This window comes from Pleurodeles waltl, chromosome 6 (assembly GCF_031143425.1).
Source record: "Pleurodeles waltl isolate 20211129_DDA chromosome 6, aPleWal1.hap1.20221129, whole genome shotgun sequence".
NCBI lineage: Eukaryota > Metazoa > Chordata > Amphibia > Caudata > Salamandridae > Pleurodeles > Pleurodeles waltl.
This window is the reverse complement of record NC_090445.1, coordinates 378,699,042-378,717,913: the sequence shown is the minus strand read 5'-3', so window position 1 is coordinate 378,717,913 and position 18,872 is coordinate 378,699,042. Positions and strand designations below refer to the sequence as shown.

At 45.7% G+C, this 18,872-nt stretch overlaps 1 protein-coding gene across 1 annotated transcript in view; it reads left to right on the top strand.

The window, feature by feature from the left end:
• Window positions 1-1,500: 1,500 nt before the first annotated feature.
• LOC138299767 (granzyme B(G,H)-like) overlaps window positions 1,501-18,872 on the top strand; it is a 118,417-nt gene continuing 101,045 nt past the window's right edge. The window contains exons 1-2 of the mRNA XM_069238307.1: window positions 1,501-1,697; window positions 8,811-8,955. Coding sequence (XP_069094408.1) covers window positions 1,613-1,697; window positions 8,811-8,955 — 230 coding nt within the window. The 5' untranslated portion in view covers window positions 1,501-1,612. The remainder of the gene's footprint in view (window positions 1,698-8,810; window positions 8,956-18,872) is intronic.

Here is an 18,872-nt window from a genome sequence, read left to right as displayed (position 1 = left end):
TGCACTATTTCACGCAGGCTGCAATGTCAGTCCTGTGTAAGGGTTTGTCTGAGCTCCTTATGGGTGGCAAAAGAAATGCTGCAGCCCATATGGATCTCCTGGAACCCCAATGCCCTGGGTACCTAGGTACCATATACTAGGGACTTATAAGGGGGGTCCAGTATGCCAATTGAAATTGGTAAATGAAGTCACTGGCCTACAGTGACAAATTTAAAAGCAGAGAGAGCATAAGCACTGAAGTTCTGGTTAGCAGAGCCTCAGTGACACAGTTAGGCACTACACAGGCATACACATTAGGCCACAAACTATGAGCACTGGGGCCCTGACCAGCAGGATCCCACTGAGACAGGCAAAAACAAACTGACATACATGTGAAAAATGGGGGTAACATGCCAAGGAAGATGGTACTTTCCTACAATGTCCTCCGAGCACCCGGACCCCCCACTTGCCTAACAGTCCTAAGGCTCCTTAGACCATTTGTCCCCCATGCCACTTCCACATTACAGGATACAACTCTTGTCATGGCAAACCCAGTTCAATTTGATTGTTTTCAGTTTTCCAGTTTGTTCACCTTTGACCAGCAACCTATCTTCAATGCCTGTGGGTTAACCAGCAACATATCTAATTAGCTTTGAGTTCACCAAGGCCTCCAATTCAGGAAAAAGTGGTCCACTGAACATCTTCTGTTCTTCAGAAATGTTACAATCCCTGACAATGACAATCTTACTACAGGTGTCTTGGACAACACTATGAACTCACGAAGTTCTTCCTCACAGATCTTTTTGTTTGATTTAGGGGCCTGTTGAAAACGGAAAGGGGAAGTATGCAATAATTATGAGATGTTGATGGTTTTGATAAAGACATTTGCAGCTTCACTCCCAGCACTCAGCCAGCTGTCTGCCTTCTAGGATGAGCGGATACTCCGCGGGGAGCACTAGAGGAATTCCGGGGCTGGCGCATATTTTAGCCATTAAGAAACTTCACACTTTCTTCTAAGATTATGCCGGTCATAAAAAATGGCATTCTGTGTTAATCAGTGTAAAATACTTAGTGAGGGGATCCAATGAGATGCCCTTCTTACTGAGTGTGTGGATTGTTGGGGGGCATGTAGCCTTTGGTTGGATTAAGCTGGTAAAATCCAAACTCAGCCTGCACCCCTCCTATGTGACCGCATTATGTTATACAATTTTGTGGACGCGTGTGTGTTTTTTCAGGAGGGTGGAGAGGCCACCTCGCGATTTCCTGTCTAAGGCGTCTCGTGCTAGCTGTGCTTTCGAACTTTGGTTAACTGTCTTGCCCGACCACAGGACAGCTCATCTGCAGCCGACCGCTGAGATGAAACGGGTCCCCTCTTCACACGACACGAGCTCCGTCTCTGTGCCCACACGGCCTTTGAGTAGCCGCAAGAGGGCTGAAGCAAGGAAGCCACAAGCCGCGCGTGTACAAGAAATCTCTCGAAAGTTTCTAAGAAATCGATACCGCATCACTTCCGTTCCAGGGCCCGCGGGTCGGACCCGTCTTATATCAGAGGGGGTCGGGCTCCTGGCTGTGCGTCTGCTGGTGTCCAGGTCCCATATTTGAAGGGCGCGGACCCCTGCCGTCCCCGTGAAAGATGCTGGGCTTTGCTGCCGGGGAGGCCAGGATGCTGCTGCTAATGGCTCTTGTATGGATCAGTCTCCTCACCCCGGCACGTGGAGGTGAGTTGAGATCAGTAAATTAAATTAAAGGTGGGTGAGCAAATGACGTCACGGAATATCAGCCACCTGTATCTTTTTGGCAAAGTAACTGTAAGGCTGCTTTAGGTCTCGGGGAGGGAATGCTCCTTCACAAACTTCACCGATATCACGTCTGTAGTATTACAATCCCCATGGGAGATACTGGGATCGTAATACAGCGGACGGGATATCCGTCACGTTTGTGACGAAGTATTCACCCCCCCCCCACCCCACCCCCCGCCAAGACCTACATCAAGCCCTCTGTCTTCTCCAGCTGTACTCCTTTTATTTTCAATCTTATTTTCTTTAATCTGCCTGTCTCTGTTTTGGAGCACTGCCTTTCTGTCTCTCGTCTTTTATCCCACTGTTTCTCCGTTATTTTATGTTCTCTCTCTCTCTTGTCTCTCTCTCTCTGCCCAATCTTAGGACTTCGATTGCTCACTATTTAAGTGTCTTCCTTGACGTCTCTCTTTTTTCATTCCAGTCTCTGAATATTTATTTATTTCTCTCTCTCTCTCTCTCTGTCACCGCCTTACTCTCTTTTTTCTTTTTCTGTGTTTTGTCTTTTCCCTCATTACAACTTTGTTTTTCTTATCTGCATTCCTTGCTCTCGATTTCTGTCTTTCTTTCACTGCCCCTGTATCTGATTCTACCCCCAGTTCAGTCTCTTCCTGTTTTCCATTGTCTGTTTCCTTTGTCCCTGGCCAAGCTCTTCCTTTCTCGGTGGTCTGTTTTCTCCTATTCTTTCGCAATCTCTGCCTGCCTTTCTATGTCCTATCGCTCAGGAGCGCAGGCATCGATCGTGCAGCAGGTGCAGTGGCACCGAGATCCACGGGTTTGAGGGGCCCATTTTACCCTATTTAGTTGTTGGTTCTTTTATGAACAAACCAGTGGGAGCAGCGCTAACGGCTTTGCTTATGTCGCGGTCCACGGCCCCTTTGCTGCACCACTGCTTTTCTGTTGCTGTCTCTTCCGATTCTCTCCCACTTTCCTTTTTCATAATCATTTACTCTCCTGCCCGTCTCTTTCTGTCTCACTGGCCCTGCCTACCTGACAAATGGAACCCACCGTTGCACCATTGATTCATAAAGCCCAGAATGCCTCTCCAGACAGAAAGCAACTTGAAAAAAAACATCGTGAGAAATAGGCTGCTTCAAACAAGGAATCAGGCCAATTCTCCAGGCCCGAGGGGACTAAAAACAACGCGGAAACTCAAGTAACAGAAGCAGTACAATTGTTTTTCGTTTTTGAACATGTGTGCAGTAAGTGGATTCTCCAGTAAGGGTTATTGCTTTTAAAAAGTACAAGTCCTTCCTTCAGTTTTATTAAATAGACTTGTGCAAATATGATAGATTTGCAGTGAATTTGTGTCTACACAAATTTAGAGGCAATCTGGCTTCTGTAATGTTACATTTTATCTTCATGTGCAACCCGTGTTCAGGTATGTACAGTACAGCTTAGGGAATGTGCCTGGTCAGCTTGATCAGCTCAGAAGCTTAGCGTTTACTGGTTCAGTATTACCTGAGTAGATGGGTGCAACGTCGATAGACACATCGGCGTGATTCGAAGGCGGTGCTGGACGGAGGAACCAAAGCAGCCCTGGCAGAAAACAGTCAAGCCAGCCCCGCCCCCTTCAACACCTCGCACAATCTCTGTCTTTTCATCTAAGCATTCTCTCTCCGTATCTCCTTTACCTGTTCTCCCTCTCTGATCGCTTTCTCTCTCCCTCCCTCCCTCTCTTTCTCTCTCTGGTGGACCCTTCCCGTGCTTGGAGCAGTTATCCTCGGGAAGCTGGGCAAAGTGACAGAGGTACCAGGACCGGCCTCTTGCCCTAAAAAGCAGCATCCAGTGGCTCGAGCCCTCCTGGGAAATGGCAGTGGAATAATACTGTCCGCATCTGAAAGGTGCAGAGTTAACTCTCGCAGCTCGCAGCAAAGTCTTGATGGTTCTTGCATTGAGTTAATGCAGGTTCTTAGCATACAGGACACTCCTCCGCCTACTTGTTTCCGGCTCCAAGCAACAGCAGTGCTTCTTTCTCAGGCGTCTGCCACCTGGAAGGCCGCAGCAGAGGCCTGCCCCTGTTACCTTGCTTTATTTGTACTGGTGCACAGAGCCTCTGCTTGAAGTGGAATGCATAAAGTAAGTGGCAAATGGTGCCAGGGAAACTATCCAGTCACATTGTGTGCAACACGTAAATGTTTGGCAGCACATTCTCAGGAGCTGTACATAGGATACTGGGATGGGTAGAGAGCACAGCTCTTCCTCCATGTGTAAGAGATGGAGACTCCCCTCGGTCCTTTATATGTTAACATGGGCATGAAGACAGTACTCACCCATGTTGAAAAGAGGTCTGCGCAGGACAAATGCAATGTTTATCAGAGTGTGTGTATTCTGCAAGGAAGCAATACAACCAGAACCACTGTGGAGCACCTCTCATGGATATGGGCACAAGTCTTCGGAGAAGAAAAACACACTGGGTAGATCAGAAAAGCCCTTAGCCCTTTTGTAACTATTACATTTACACCTGTACTCACTCCTTCAGTCTTCACTCCATCCCACCAACCATATCATTCTGTTAGATACTGTCATCTGGCTACTAGGTGGTGCTCACAAGAAACCGGCGGGGTTCAACCTTTACACCAGAATATGACACAACATTTTCTTAAACCCTGCATTCCCTGCCCCTAATCGCACTCTAGTTCAGGATTCCTCGCCACCTACCTGTTGTATCATGATGGTGGACGTTTGTTCTGTATCTTGGTTCTTGCATCCTACAGTTATTCTATCCTTACCATAAATGCGCACTGGACTTTGCTCTTTTTTGTCTTCAGTCCAGGCCATTCTGTTGCCCTTCTTATGCCTTCTGATTTTCCTGGTCTTGTCCTTTCTAAGCCCAAATTCTGCTTTCCCTTCATATGTGATTCCCTGATTCATAGCACCTGTTTTACATTTTTCAACTTGCTCTCTCCCTGAACCTGTGTTCCTCCCCAGAGGTTCCACCTATTTCATCCCTGTGAGCTCAGTGTGCAATGGCTTGCACCACTCCTTACTGCTGAGGCTCCTTGTGTGCTGACACGGTCCTGCTGTCAGGCTTGCTCTTTAATTCTGTTTCCCTTATTACTTGTCCCCATTTCCCTGTGCTTTCATACAAGTCTTATTTGTTTGGGTTTCTTGTTCTTGCTGTCCCTCTGCCTCTGTGATTGCCGTAGATTCTAACTCAGCCTACATATTTCCTGACCTGTCTTTGTTGTATGTAGACTCCTTGCCTTGTTTTCCAAGGTTCCCTGTCCTGTGTGTGTATATGTCCAACCTGCTCTTGTTAGTGTGCAAATTTGAAACCCTTGATCATTCTTTCCAAGGCCAGTGAGATTCTGAGGCAAGTGAGATTCTGAGGCTTTGCACCTCTGACACAGAGACCCAGCCGGCCCTCTTCTTCCATAAGAGCTGCCAGCCATCTACCAAAACTGTGCGATTAACTGTCCCTTGCCTTATTTTAAGATCTTCTTACCTCCCAGACAGACCACTTTCCAAGGAGCATGCAAACTACCATTTATGAAAGTTTGTCTATTATTTCCATGTATGTTCCTTCTTGTTGTATGTAGTTTGTATCTGTTTTGTCTTCTTGGTTTCTCTTTTGCAAGCTTTTCTACTTCATGTTCAGATTCCTGATTATAGTCTTTTCCCACCTGCTCCAGTCCTTAACTTCTCTCATGTACAGTTTCCTAGTTTATAGGTACTCTCATGCTGGGTGGGAGAGACAGCTGTTACTGCTGCTCCCGTCTGCCTGCGTTTGAATGCAGGAAAAAGGAACTGAGTGTGGCATCACTTTGTAGGCCAGGGAGCCTCCTCTTCACTAGGTAATTGTGTGCAAAACCAGGGGCTCCCAGGCCTAGATAATGGTTGGTGGTTGACACCACCTCTAGTTAGGGTAGTTCAGAAAAATAACGTCACAGAGCTCAGATCCTCCCTGTGGACCCAGCACCTCTGCTGGATGAAAAGTAAATCCTACATGGGATTTACTGATGCAAAGGCTGTCTCTGTCATTGATGCTGCACATGAGCAACTGTTAGAAATGGCAATATTTCTTTCTTCTGTGTATGGATTTCCGGATGATTTTTTCTGCTCTTTTCCTGCTTCAGCCACCAAAATCCTCCCCTAGCGACCTCCTGCTTCCCATAATATGCTGTTTTTGTCCTTCCTACCCATCTGGCCTCTACTTTCCCATACTGGATCCTCCTGTTGGGCAGTCTGGCAGCACCACTTTCCACAAGGAGTTGCCTCTTCCATCAAAGCAGATTTAGCTTTTCCAACAGGTCTAGGGTCTAAGCGCATTGCACAGCTTTATAGTCAATGAGCTGCTGAGTTGATGACTCTGCAAGGCAGGCCTCTGCTCTGGGGGTCGAAGTCCAGCAATCCAGTTTCTCCAATAAGTAGTTCCTCCTTTCTCTAGGCAGTTCATAACTCTCCTTGCATGAGTGTTTTTCTACATGTTCCCGCTGTTGAGGAGACCAGCAAGTAAAGAATCTGGATCTGCAGCTCAGGTAATTTCCACCCACCTTGCTTGGTGGATCCTGTCACGGGTTCATGAGTATACTGTAAAATTTACTTGAGTTTCAACTCAGTTTTTATCTGAGTTTTGCAAACGAAAATGCATATTCCACTGGACCACAGCTGAGACCAGTTTTAGACAGTTCCTGACAACTTGTGCATCCCTCCCAGACTGGTTAAGCCAGCTTTTGTCTTTCTGTGTTAGCAGGAAGGAGTGGTGGGGCTGGAGCTCCCTATACAGAGGGATGCAGCAATAAGGGGACATCTGTCTCCCTCCTTACTTTGACAGAAGCATGGTCCATTTTAAAGGACATCAGGAATGTTTCCACATTCAACATCACTGCCTGGCAGGTCCCCCGTCCTGCATGTTTTGTACCATCCAGAACCCAGGCGATCCAAAATGGATTTCTGTCCCCATACACTAAAGCACAACAGACACACTCCATACTCACCCTATTTCACACATGCAACATGCACAGCACACACTCTCTTTCTACATAGCTCCTCCAACCTACACAGAGCCTGTTTCTCTAGCTGCTCTTGGGCACCTGACCTTATAATATAAGGCAGGTGCTACAGGTTGCAGCTCATAATCCAATATAAACAGAGCTCACAGTGTGTGAGACTCCATTAGGGAGGCTCACTACGCAGCAGAAGTCAAAATACCATGACTCAGAAAGTGAATACCTGGAAGTTTTCACTGCGGAGATCCCAATTTCTCACATTTGCTCTCTCGCTCCCTATCCCTCCACAGTTACTCCCACCCAACTGCACTAATTATGCTAACCCATTTCTGCCCAGTATGCTGCCTAGTGCCAAAATTGGTCTACCTGATTGAACTAGTACAAAATTGTAACCCTGCGAGCCTTGGGAAAAAGCAAAAGCGGGCGCATTCCCCTGCGCACATAAACTTTCCGCTTGTTTTCACCCCTAACATGTCTAACCAATCGTTTCCTCTCCCTGCTGGCTGCAATGTGCCACTCACCCAGAACGGGGCATCCCCTTCGGTCCAAAGCACGCAGCTTACACAAACCGGTGTGATACCCTATCCTTTCCTGGAACTATTGTGCATGCACATTTCCCAACACTTCGGCGACAGACCATTGCTGTAAACAGCCGCCCAACTGAAGGAAAGAAGCGAAGTCTGCACCTTGTATACCGGTCACATTCTGGCTTAGACTGCCTCCCACGCGTATCCCAGCTTTATTGAGTTTGATTTGAGCGCAGTTAGACTGCTTTTTCCTTCATCGTGTTGTGGAGCAGCGTCAGGATCACCAATGCTGTCAGTATCGCACTAAGAAGCGATGTTACGTTAAGAAGGAGGTTGTGAAGCTACAGTTGTGCAGGTTACTTCATCTGAAAACCTTCAATGCCTGCACAATAAATAGCTGCCCGTGTTGTCTGGTCCTCATTCTGTGCCTTCTGCGCTGGAGCGATCCGAGCCGGGAGGTTGAGTTTGAGTAACAAGGGTAGCAGAGCTTGTGAAGAGCAGAGGATGCTCCTAGAGAATCTCACGCTGTCACAGTGCACGTCAATCCAGCTCACACTTCTTTCTTTCATTATCATTTCCGTCGCTCTCTTCCCTTTCCTTCAATGCCTAGCCACACTTTTTTCCTTCCCTTCTTTGTTGCGTTTTTTGTGTGCTTTGCTTTTGTTTCGTCCTGACTCCCTTGTGCGTCTAACTAAATGTCTCACTCTCTCTCTCATTCTCACACCCTCTTTGCCTCCATCTTCTTCTACCTCCTGCCCTCTCAGCCATTGGCCCTCTATCTCCAAAGCCTGCCGTTCCCTCCTTCACTCATTATCTATAAATCATCGTTTCCCTCTCTCTCCTTCCTCTACACCCGCCTGTTTCCCCTCATAATTCCAATCTTCTCATCTCTGTTCTCTCCCTTTCTTCTCTTTTATCTCCCTACCTTCTCCTCCCTTCTTTCCCAGCCCTCTCTATGTGGTGGTCAAACACTCCATTCTTCCTTCATTTCCCCTCACTCTGCCTTACTTCTGCTCCCTGGCCATTTTTTTCTGAATGTCTCCCCTCCTTTCTCTAGCCAGATGATATTTTACTTCCTTTCTCACCCCTTTTTCCTTCTGCAGCGGGTGCTGCATGAGCTGCAGGGGCTGCTTGCGGGGCGAGCACGGGTTCAAGCAGATGGTCAGCGAAGCGCTGCGTGAGCTCTATGCGAGGCCTGCAGGGACTGTGCAAGGCTCCTGCAGATCTCTCTGGAGTGTCCCTAACCTGCACCTTGTGTCTGTAGGAGATATGTAGGTCTCATGCAGGAGCTCAGAGAGGAACATCCAGGAACTCAGAGATCAAATACCTGATTACAAAAGAGTAAAAGCAGGGTGATATGCATGTGCATTGGAATGATTTAACATACCCATTAACTTATACTCAGTGTCACAAATAAAAGTAGTACGGTGCTCGGAACATGGTCCGGGGTAGAGGTACATCAGCATTTCACTCTCAGTACTTGTAATACCCTGATAAAGAGGTGCATTGTTCAATGTTTTCTTTCCGCAATGTTTACTTACTATGACTTCCAATAGGTGTTCTGCAAGATGCCATCATTGGAGGACATGAGGCCCACAACCATTCCAGACCCTACATGGCCTATCTATCCGGCAAATCAAAATGTGGGGGAATCCTGGTGCGGAACGATTTTGTCATGACTGCTGCACACTGCAACAAGAAGTAAGACCTGTGCTGGGTGCTGCACCCTTGAGCATGTGTTCATTGACTTGTTGAATCTTCCTTATGCCTAAAAATTCATTCTGAATGCTGAACCCCAACCGTGCACGTTTGAGTTGCGGTCAAATTATGATATGTACTCATGTGGTCCGAAGGCTAACCTGGTGTAGCAGCGTTCCATGGTCATCAAGTGTCCAGAATCCTCTCTGTAGCCTCCTTCAGGGACTGTGGCCCACTGGATACATTTCCTCTTTACTTTCCACCTTGTCTCTTAGATCATTTTGGAGTTTCCCTCCTTCATGGTGAAAACTGCGGATTGTGAAGCTTTTGTGTTGTTCTCTTGATCAGAGCAAACAATACAAAACAATTAAAGAAAGGCATGTCCGCAGGCTGAAAGTATGAATGCTAAGGGAGCCCGGATATTAGACAGTGTTGGAAATATCCACACAGCTTTATCCAAGTGTAGATCTATTGATGACCGGACGAAACAATTTATGTATGATGTGCAAATGTGTGATGGACAAAGCGTCGAGATAATGTAAATAAATGCATACATGCTAGTCAGATGCGCATATACACACTGTATAAAATTACAGACCTGTTGCTTAGAAGGCAAATATGTCTGGCATGTGCTCTTCAAGTGGTGTCAGAATGGTAGGTAAAGAAAAGCAACCTGGAGAACACCCACACAGCCATTTGAGAGGCAAATGTCCCCAGACACTGTGCAATACGTCTTCTGCACTTACATCTAACTGTCACGTCAGTGTCGACGCACAGGTGGAACAGTAAGTGTGGGAACTTGCATACCTTTGATTCGTTGTCCCAAAAGGGGAGTTATACATGTTTTAATCGAAACAAAATCATTATGAAAAAACTGAACTCTGTATTTCCCCTATGTCCACGTACTTTAACCGTAAAAAAATCATAAAATATAGACGTGTATGCTAGGCACAATATGTACAACATATCAATGTACTGGAATATCACAGTTACGAGTGTCAACTATGCCAATCTTTATTTACAGAAGTGTAGATTAAAAATGTTTGGGAATCACTCAAACACTCGTACACGATGGCCACTCATAAGCCTGACCTACACCATTTTCAGAGTTTCCAAGTTTTAATTATTTTCTTTGTAAATTGGTCCCAACTATTTAGTTTTGAGTATGTATCATATTTGTGACTCTAGTAGTCACCAAATGCCAGTGACTCAGTGTATGGAAGTAAGTGTAGGGCTTTGGTTTAGGGCACTGAAGATTTCCCCATTGACCAATAGTGTTATCATAATGTCACAAAGTTATCATAAGACGATACAAGAGCGTTATACAATGTTATTTTATAAATTATATTTTGAGTTTCGGGGGAGGGTTAGTGTAGTAAAATGCCTGTTTTTGCATAATTGCCCCCATCTTTTTTTTACTGATGCTGCTCTTTTTTCACACTGTGCTCTGGGACTCTGCTAACAGGCACCAGTGCATGTGGTTTGACTTCTAAACCACATCGAAATAGACTCTACTCTTAATTGACATATTTAACTCATCTATAAGTTCCTAGTATATAGTACAAAGTGTACCCAGAGCCCGTACATTAAATATCACTAGTGGACTGCTGCACCCACTGTGCAACCCACTACAATGATAATTTAAACATGACTTCAGGTCTACCATTGTAGATTATCTGTGCAGTTTTAAAACTGCAAATTCAGCTTGTCAAAATAAACCCCCTTTGATTAGCCTAAACCCTCTTTTGAAATATTCACAAGTCACCCCTAAGTAGGACTTTCGACCCATAAGCCAGGGTGCATGGTATTGAGAAGTAGGGCATGTAATACATTAATGTTAAACATGTCCGTATGGTGAAGGGACCCCAAAAGCCATTTTCATTGTAGCAGACTTAGCTGTTCCATAGGAAAGCAATGGAATACAATATTAAAATTAATAATCTTGTCTCTGTAGGAGGCTGGCCTGGCTTGTAGTGGGTACCAAAGGTACTTACACCATGTGCCAGGTCCGGTTATCCCTTATTAGTAGAATAGAGGTGTTTCTAGCAGCTTAGGCTGATAGAAGGTAGCTATGGCAAAGCAGCTTAGGCTGAACTAGGAGACATGCAAAGCTCCTACTATACCACTTATATCATATGCACAATATCATAAGAAAACACAATACACAGAGTTACTAAAAAGAAAGGTACTTTATTTTTTATAATATGCCACAAGTATCTCAGTGAGTACCCTCCGTAAGAAGGTAAGTAATATACACAAGTTATATGTACACAAACCCAAAACAGGTAAGTAAGAGTCAGAAAAGGAATGCAAACAGTGTAGAATTACTATAGGTTGCAATAGGGGAACATAGGTCTAGGGGCAACACAAACCATATACTCCAAAAGTGGAATGCGAATGGACCCCAGACCTATGGGAGCTTGTAGAGGGTCGCTGGGACTGTAAGAAAACAGTCAGGGTGTCCAAGATACCCCACCCAAGACCCTGAAAAGTAGAAGTAAAGTACACCTACTACCCCAAAAGAGCACAATAGTCATGATAGGGGGATTCTGCAAGAACAACAAACACCAGCAAGGCACTGAATGTGGATTCCTGGACCTGAGGACCTGCAAGGTAAGGGGACCAAGTCCAAGAGTCGCGATAGTGTCCAGTGGGGGCAGGAGCCCAGAAAACCCCGGATGAAGGTGCAAGGAAGCTGCCTCCGGGTGGAAGAAGCTTGGAGTTCTGCAACAACGAAGAGGACTAGGAACTTCTCCTTTGGACGGAAGATGTCCCACGCATAAATACCGCAAACAAGCCTTGCTAGCTGCAAGGTTCGCGGTAGAGGTTTTTGGAGGCTGCTAGGGACCAGGAAGGACCAGGATGTCGCCCCTTGGAGGAGGAGACAGAGGGGGCGCTCAGCAACTTAGAGAGCCCCCACAGAAGCAGGCAGTACCCGCAGAAGTACCCGAACAGGCACTTGGAAGATTGGTGAACTGAAGTCCACGCAGAGTTACAAAGGAGGGTCCCACGACGTCTGAGGCCAACTCAGAGGGTGAAGCACTGCAGGACGGAGTGCTGGGGACCCAGGCTAGGCGGTGCATGAAGGAAATTCTGGAAGAGTGCACAAGAGCCGGAGCAGCTGCAAATCATGCAATACACAGGTTTGCAGTCTAGCTTGGGGAGGCAAGGACTTTCCTCCACCAAACTTGGACTGAAGGATCACTGGACTGTGGGAGTCACTTGGATAGAGTTCCTGTGTTCCAGGGACCAGACTCGTCAGTTCGAGAAGGGACCCAGAGGACCGGTGATGCAGTCTTTTGGTGCCTGCATTAGCAGGGGGAAGATTCCATCGACCCACAGGAGTTTTCTTCTTGGCTTCCAGTGCAGGGTAAAGGCAGGTGACCCCCAGAGCATGCACCACCAGGAAACAGTCAAGAAAGCCATCAGGATGAGACACTACAATGTTGCTGGTAGTCGTCTGGCTACTTTGTTGAGGTTTTGCAGGTGTCCTGGAGCAGTCAGCGGTCGATCCTTGGTAGAAGTCGAAGAGGGAGATGCAGAGGAACTCTGGTGAGCTCTTTCATTCGTTATCTGAAGAATTCCCCAGAGGAGAGACCCTAAATTGCCAGAAAAGGAGGTTTGGCTACCAAAAAGGAGGATTGGCTACCAAGAAAGGTAAGAGCCTATCATAGCTGGTGTCTGATGTCAGCTGCTGGCACTGGCCACTCAGAGCAGTCCAGTGTGCCCCCAACACCTCTGTTTCCAAGATGGCAGAGGTCTGGGACACACTGGAGGAGCTCTGGGAACCTCCCCTGGGAGGTACTGGTCAGGGGATTCGTCACTCCCCTTTCCTTTGTCCAGTTTCGCGCCAGAGCAGGGCTGGGGGATCCCTGAACCGGTGTAGACTGGCTTATGCAGAGATGGGCACCATCTGTGCCCATCAAAGCATTTCCAGAGGCTGGGGGAGGCTACTCCTCCCCAGCCCTTCACACCTATTTCCAAAGGGAGAGGAGGTAACACCCTCTCTCAGAGTAAATCCTGTGATCTGCCTTCCTGGGCTAGGGCTGCCTGGACCCCAGGAGGGCAGAAACCTGTCTGAGGGGTTGGCAGCAGGAGCAGCTGCAGTGGAAACCAGGGAAAGGCAGTTTGGCAGTACCTGGGTTCTGTGCTAGAGACCCGAGGGATCATGGAATTGTCACCCCAATACCAGAATGGTATTGGGCTGACAATTCCATGATCTTAGACATGTTACACGGCCATGTTCGGAGTTACCATTGTGACGCCATGCACAGGTAGTGACCTATGTATAGTGCACGTGTGTAATAGTGTCCCCGCACTCACAAAGTCTGGGGAAATTGCCCTGAACGATGTGGGGGCACCTTGGCTAGTGCCAGGGTGCCCACACATTAAGTAACTTGGCACCCAACCTTCACCAGGTGAAGGTTAGACATATAGGTGACTTTTAAGTTACTTATGTGCAGTGAAAAATGGCTGTGAAATAACGTGGAGGTCATTTCACTCAGGCTGCAGTGGCAGGCCTGTGTAAGAATTGTCTGAGCTCCCTATGGGTGGCAAAAGAAATGCTGCAGCCCATAGGGATCTCCTGGAACCCCAATACCCTGGGTACCTAAGTACCATATACAAGGGAATTATATGGGTGTACCAGTGTGCCAATGAGAATTGGTAAATTTAGTCACTAGCCTGCAGTGACAAATTTAGAAAGCAGAGAGAGCATAAACACTGAGGTTCTGGTTAGCAGAGCCTCAGTGATACAGTTAGGCACCACACAGGGAACACATACAGGGCACATACTATGAGCACTGGGGTCCTGCCTGGCAGGATCCCAGTGACACAAGGGCTAAAACAACATACATACAGTGAAATATGGGGGTAACATGCCAGGCAAGATGGTACTTTCCTACACTCACGCAGGACAGTACCCCCCACCCACTGCTTCTTTTGCAGCTGCCAAGGCTTGTTGGCATTCTTCCAAGAGATCTTCAGTTTTTGTGTAGCTCCAGCCCCCAGCAGTCCGTCCTGTGATGCACAGTTCCTTGATTGACTCTCCTGCAGCATGGGACTCCTTTTCGTAGTGCCGCATGATCTCCATTTGCACCTTCTGTGTCCCTGTCCTGTGGGACTCCTGTGCATGCTGCCTGGGCTTCTGTGGTCTCTCTGCAATGCTGAGGGCTCCCTCTGGCTCCCCGTCCTGGGTTGAGTCCTCCTGAGCCTTGATGTTCCCTAGCAGCAAAACCTTCTGCCAACTGCGAGTTTTGCCTGTGCCAAGGCTTGTTGGTGGAATCTGGACACGCAGACCCAATTACAATCTTCCTTTCAGCGTGGGACATCACCTGCATCCTCCAGGAACTCAACTCCAACTCCAGGGCTGCAGTGCTGACTCTTCTTCCTCCCTGTTGACCAACCCCTGCTATCCTCACCTTGGTGGGTAGGGGCTCCTGCCCCCACTGGACTCTGCTGTGTCTTTTGGACTTGGTCCCCTCTTTCCACAGGTCTTCCTCTTCAGGAATGCACAGTTGGTTTCTTGCAGTCATCGCTAGGTTTTGCAATTCCCTTTTCTTCTAAGTGGGTGTTCTGTGGAAAATTCTAGTAATTTGCTCCTGCTTGTAGGAAAGTACCATCTTCCCTGGCATGTTACCCCCATTTTTCACATGTATGTAAGTTTGTTTTTGCCAGTCTCACTGGGATCCAGTTAGCTAGGACCCCGGTACTCATAGTGTGTGGCCTAAATGTGTGTACCTGTGTAGTGACTAACTGTGTAACCAGAACCTCAGTGCTGTCAAATTAAGATGTGTACTCATGTGGTCCTAAGGCCAACCCGCTGCAGCAGCGTGCCATGGTCATCACGTGTCCAGAATCCTCTCTGTACCCTCCTTCAAGGGCTGTGGCCCACTGGATACCTTTCCACTTTACTTCCCACCTTGTCTCATAGTTCATTTCGGAGTTTCCCTCCTTCATGGCAAAAAATGTGGATTGTGAAGCTTTTGTGCTGTCCTCTTGATCAGAGCAAAAGAAAAGCATGTCCCCAGGCTGAAAGTATGGATTCTAAGGGAGCCTGGATATTAGACAGTGTTGGAAAATCCAAACAGCTTTATCCAAGGGTAGATCTATTTATGACCGGATGGAACAATTTATGTGTGATGTGCAAATGTGTGATGAACAAAGTGTCAAGATAATGTAAATAAATGCATACATGCTAGTCAGATGCGCATATACCCACTGTAGAAAATTAGAGACTCGTTGCTTAGAAGGCAAATATGTCTGGCGTGTGCTCTTCAAGTGGTGTCAGAAATGGTAGGGAAAAGAAATGCAACCTAGGGAACACCCACAAAGTTATTTGAGAGGTAAATGTCTCCAGACACTGTGCAATACGTCTTCTGCACTTACATCTGTCACAAAAGGGGAGTTATTTAAAAAAAAACATGTTTTAATTAAAACAAAATCATTATGAAAAAACTGAACTCCATATTTTCCCTACATCCACATACTTTAACCGTAAAACATTTATTGAATACAGACGTGTATGCCAGGCACAATATTCGCAACACATCAATGTACTGGAATATCACACAGTTACGAGTGCCAACTATGACAATCTTTATTTACAGAAGTGTAGATTAAAAATGTTTGTGAATTCACTCAGACACTCGTAAATGATAATCACTCATAACCCTGACTTACACCATTTCAGAGTTTCCGAGCTTTAATTCTTTTCTTTGTAAATTGGTCCCAAGTATTTAGTTTTGAGTATGTGTCATAATATTGGAGACTCTAGTAGTCACCAAGTGCTAGTAGGTCAGTGTATAGAGCTAAGTAAAGGGCTTTGGTTTAGGGCACTGAAGATTTTCCCATTGACCAATGGTGGTATCATGTTACAAAGTTATCATAAAACGAAACAAGAGCGTTATACAATGTTATTTTATATATTATATTTTGAGGTTCAGGGGGGAAGTGTAGTTAAATGCCTGTTTTTGCATAATTACCCCCATTTGTTTTTGACTGATGCTTCTGTTTTCTGACTCTGTGCTTTGGGACTGTGCTAACAGGCACCAGTGCATGTGCTTTGACTTCTAAGCCACATTGAAATAGACTCTACTCTTAATTGACATATTTAACTCACTTATAAGTTCCTAGTATATGGCAGAAAGTGTACCAAGAGCCTGCACATTAAAGATCACTAGTGGACTGCAGCACCCATTATGCAACCCACTACAATGATAGTATAAACATGACTTCAGATCTACCATTGTAGATTGCCTGTGCAGTTTTAAAACTGCAAATTCATCTTGCCAAAATAAACCCTTTTCGATAGGCCTAAACCCTCTTTTGAAATATTCACAAGTCACCAATAAGTAGGACTTAGGGCCTATAAGCCAGGGTGCATGGAATTGAGAAGTAGGGCATGTAATACATTAATGTTAAACATGTCCTTATGGTGAAGGGACCCCAAAAGCTATTTTCATTGTAGCAGACTCAGCTGTTCCATAAGAAAGCACTGGAATACAATATTAAAATTAATAATGTTGTCTCTGCCTCAGAAAAAGCTGCAAAGTTCATTTTTTGTCTTTTTATAACATTTACTACAAGCCAAATTCACTGGTTAAGTAGGATTTTTAATAAATAATTTGCAAACTGTACTTTTAGAACTTCACCTCTTCCCTACCTAAAGCTTCATACGCCCATTTGCATGAGCTTCCTTCTGTCACCAGGAGCTGAATAGAGCACTTGATGATGTGTGACCTTGCTCCCAGAACTGTTACAAAGGCATTGGGTGAGGGGAGGTGATCTATTCCACTGCCAAAGTGACCATCTGTGCTGTGAACAGGGACTTAATTAACTTCAAACAGGCTTACCTTGTCACAGGCAGATGTAGTAACACTTGTCCTGCCCTCTAAATTGTCCCTGTAGTCAGACAGGCACCAATCCCAGTGGTAGAGAAGCTGCCCCCAGAACCAGTTGTGAGTAACCACAGAGTAGGGCTGCTCCTTTCCCTGGCCACATCTCTGCACAGAGAAAGAAAGGTTCTGTTATTTAGGTAGAGAGGGACACTGTGGGATTGTCTAAAGCATGGCATATAGGAACTGCTGCAAAATTACGGGAGTGCTGCGGGGTAGGGTAACAACTGGAAACTTTTTCCCTGTCGGCAAGGGAGGGGCCAGGAGTCACCGCCAGACATCAAGCATAAATGTGGCTCCCCTAGGTACCCTCTTCAGAAAACTAATGGACCTCTGAAGGACAGAAGAGGGACTGCACCAGCTGCTGAGACTTATGAGGAGACCAGAAAGGCTGGTCGTCCTTCCACTTGTACCCAGGACAAGAAAGTGGACTCCAAGGGTCTGTCAGATGACCTCCTGTTAAACTACAGGGACACAACAAGCTGCTAGAAGCCCTTTTGCTAAAGATTCTAGCTGACCAATTTCAACTGGACCTGCCCTGAACTTGGCTGGTGGCTTCTGCTGTTGTGAGTCTTGACCTCAAGTGCTCTTCTTGAGGCCCTGAGACTGTTGTCTGTGTCAAAGTGTACTCCTCTTAGTATCATGAAAAACCTGGGACTTAGAAATGTTTTGACTCCAAAGACCTTATGCATCACTCTAACCCTGAAAGGGTTTTGGATTTTACTTATACTGGGTACTCCCTTAAGTCTGGACAAAGCTAAACCTCTCTGAAGAGATGTAATGACATTGAAACACATGTCAGAAGTTGCTTCTGCTCATTCCAGGTTGGCTTGGATGGTATTTTACCAGCCCAAAGCTGTAATACTGTGCCTGGAGTGGTGAAAGACTTTTGTCATTTTACAGCTCGGCAAGGCTGGCAGTGGGCCAATCCTATGCTTAAAAATGTGGCTGTACAAATGGCTAAAGACTTTGTCGCTTTCTAGCTCAATGTGGATGGCACTGTGCCAATCCTTTGCTTAAAAACGTTGATAGAAAACAGACATTTAAGGTGAGCAAATCTAGAGTGTCATTGGTGTTACAGGGTGCTCCTTACTGGAGCTGCTCTCCACTTAAACTTGGGAACTACCCAGAGTGTTCTCTTTTCTGTTTTGTAGATATATATATATTTCCACTTAAAAAAACAAAGATTCGCAGAGACGTTATAGTTAGGTCCTGAATTTCAGCTTTTATAAATATGATTAGCTGAAGAAACTATAATTCATGCCGTAAGGTAACTATAACTCAAGCCCCCACCATGCACCGTGATCTCATCAATAATTGTATTACTAATGTTGCGTTGATATTATGAATGATGTTATCAAAGATGACATAGGTGTTATAATATGTGGACTAATTAGCATTGCATGGTAAGGGCACGAGTTATAGTTACTTCAGCTACCCTTAACTATAGTGCAAGTAAATTCAGAACCTATAACATCCCTGTAACCTTGGGTTTTTTAAGTGAATATATATATATATGTATACATATTCATAATATTCATATATATAATAATATATATTGTTAGGAATGGGGTCTTTGGTTGGCAGTCAGGTTACCGCCTGTCCCAGCAAGGATCCTGACTCTAGTCAGGGTAAGTCACACACAATACAAATTATCCTGTGCCCACCCTCTGGTAGCTTAGCACTGAGCAGTCAGGCTTAATTTAGAAGGCAATGTGTAAAGTATTTGTGCAATAAATCATGCAATAACACAGTGAGAACACTACAAAAGGACACCACATAGGTTTAAAACAAAATAGGATATTTATCTGATTAAATTCAGGTCAAAACAATCAAGATGAAATATAACTTTAGAAATGATAAAAAAGAGTCTTAAGTACTTAAAAGCAACAATTGTCTCTTGCAAGCACAAAGTACCTGGTTTGCGTTCAAATTACATGCACGAAGACTGCAGAGGAGGAGATGCATGCAAAAACGGCAGTTGTTCGTCGGTTTTTCCAGGTGCACACAAATACGATGCATCGA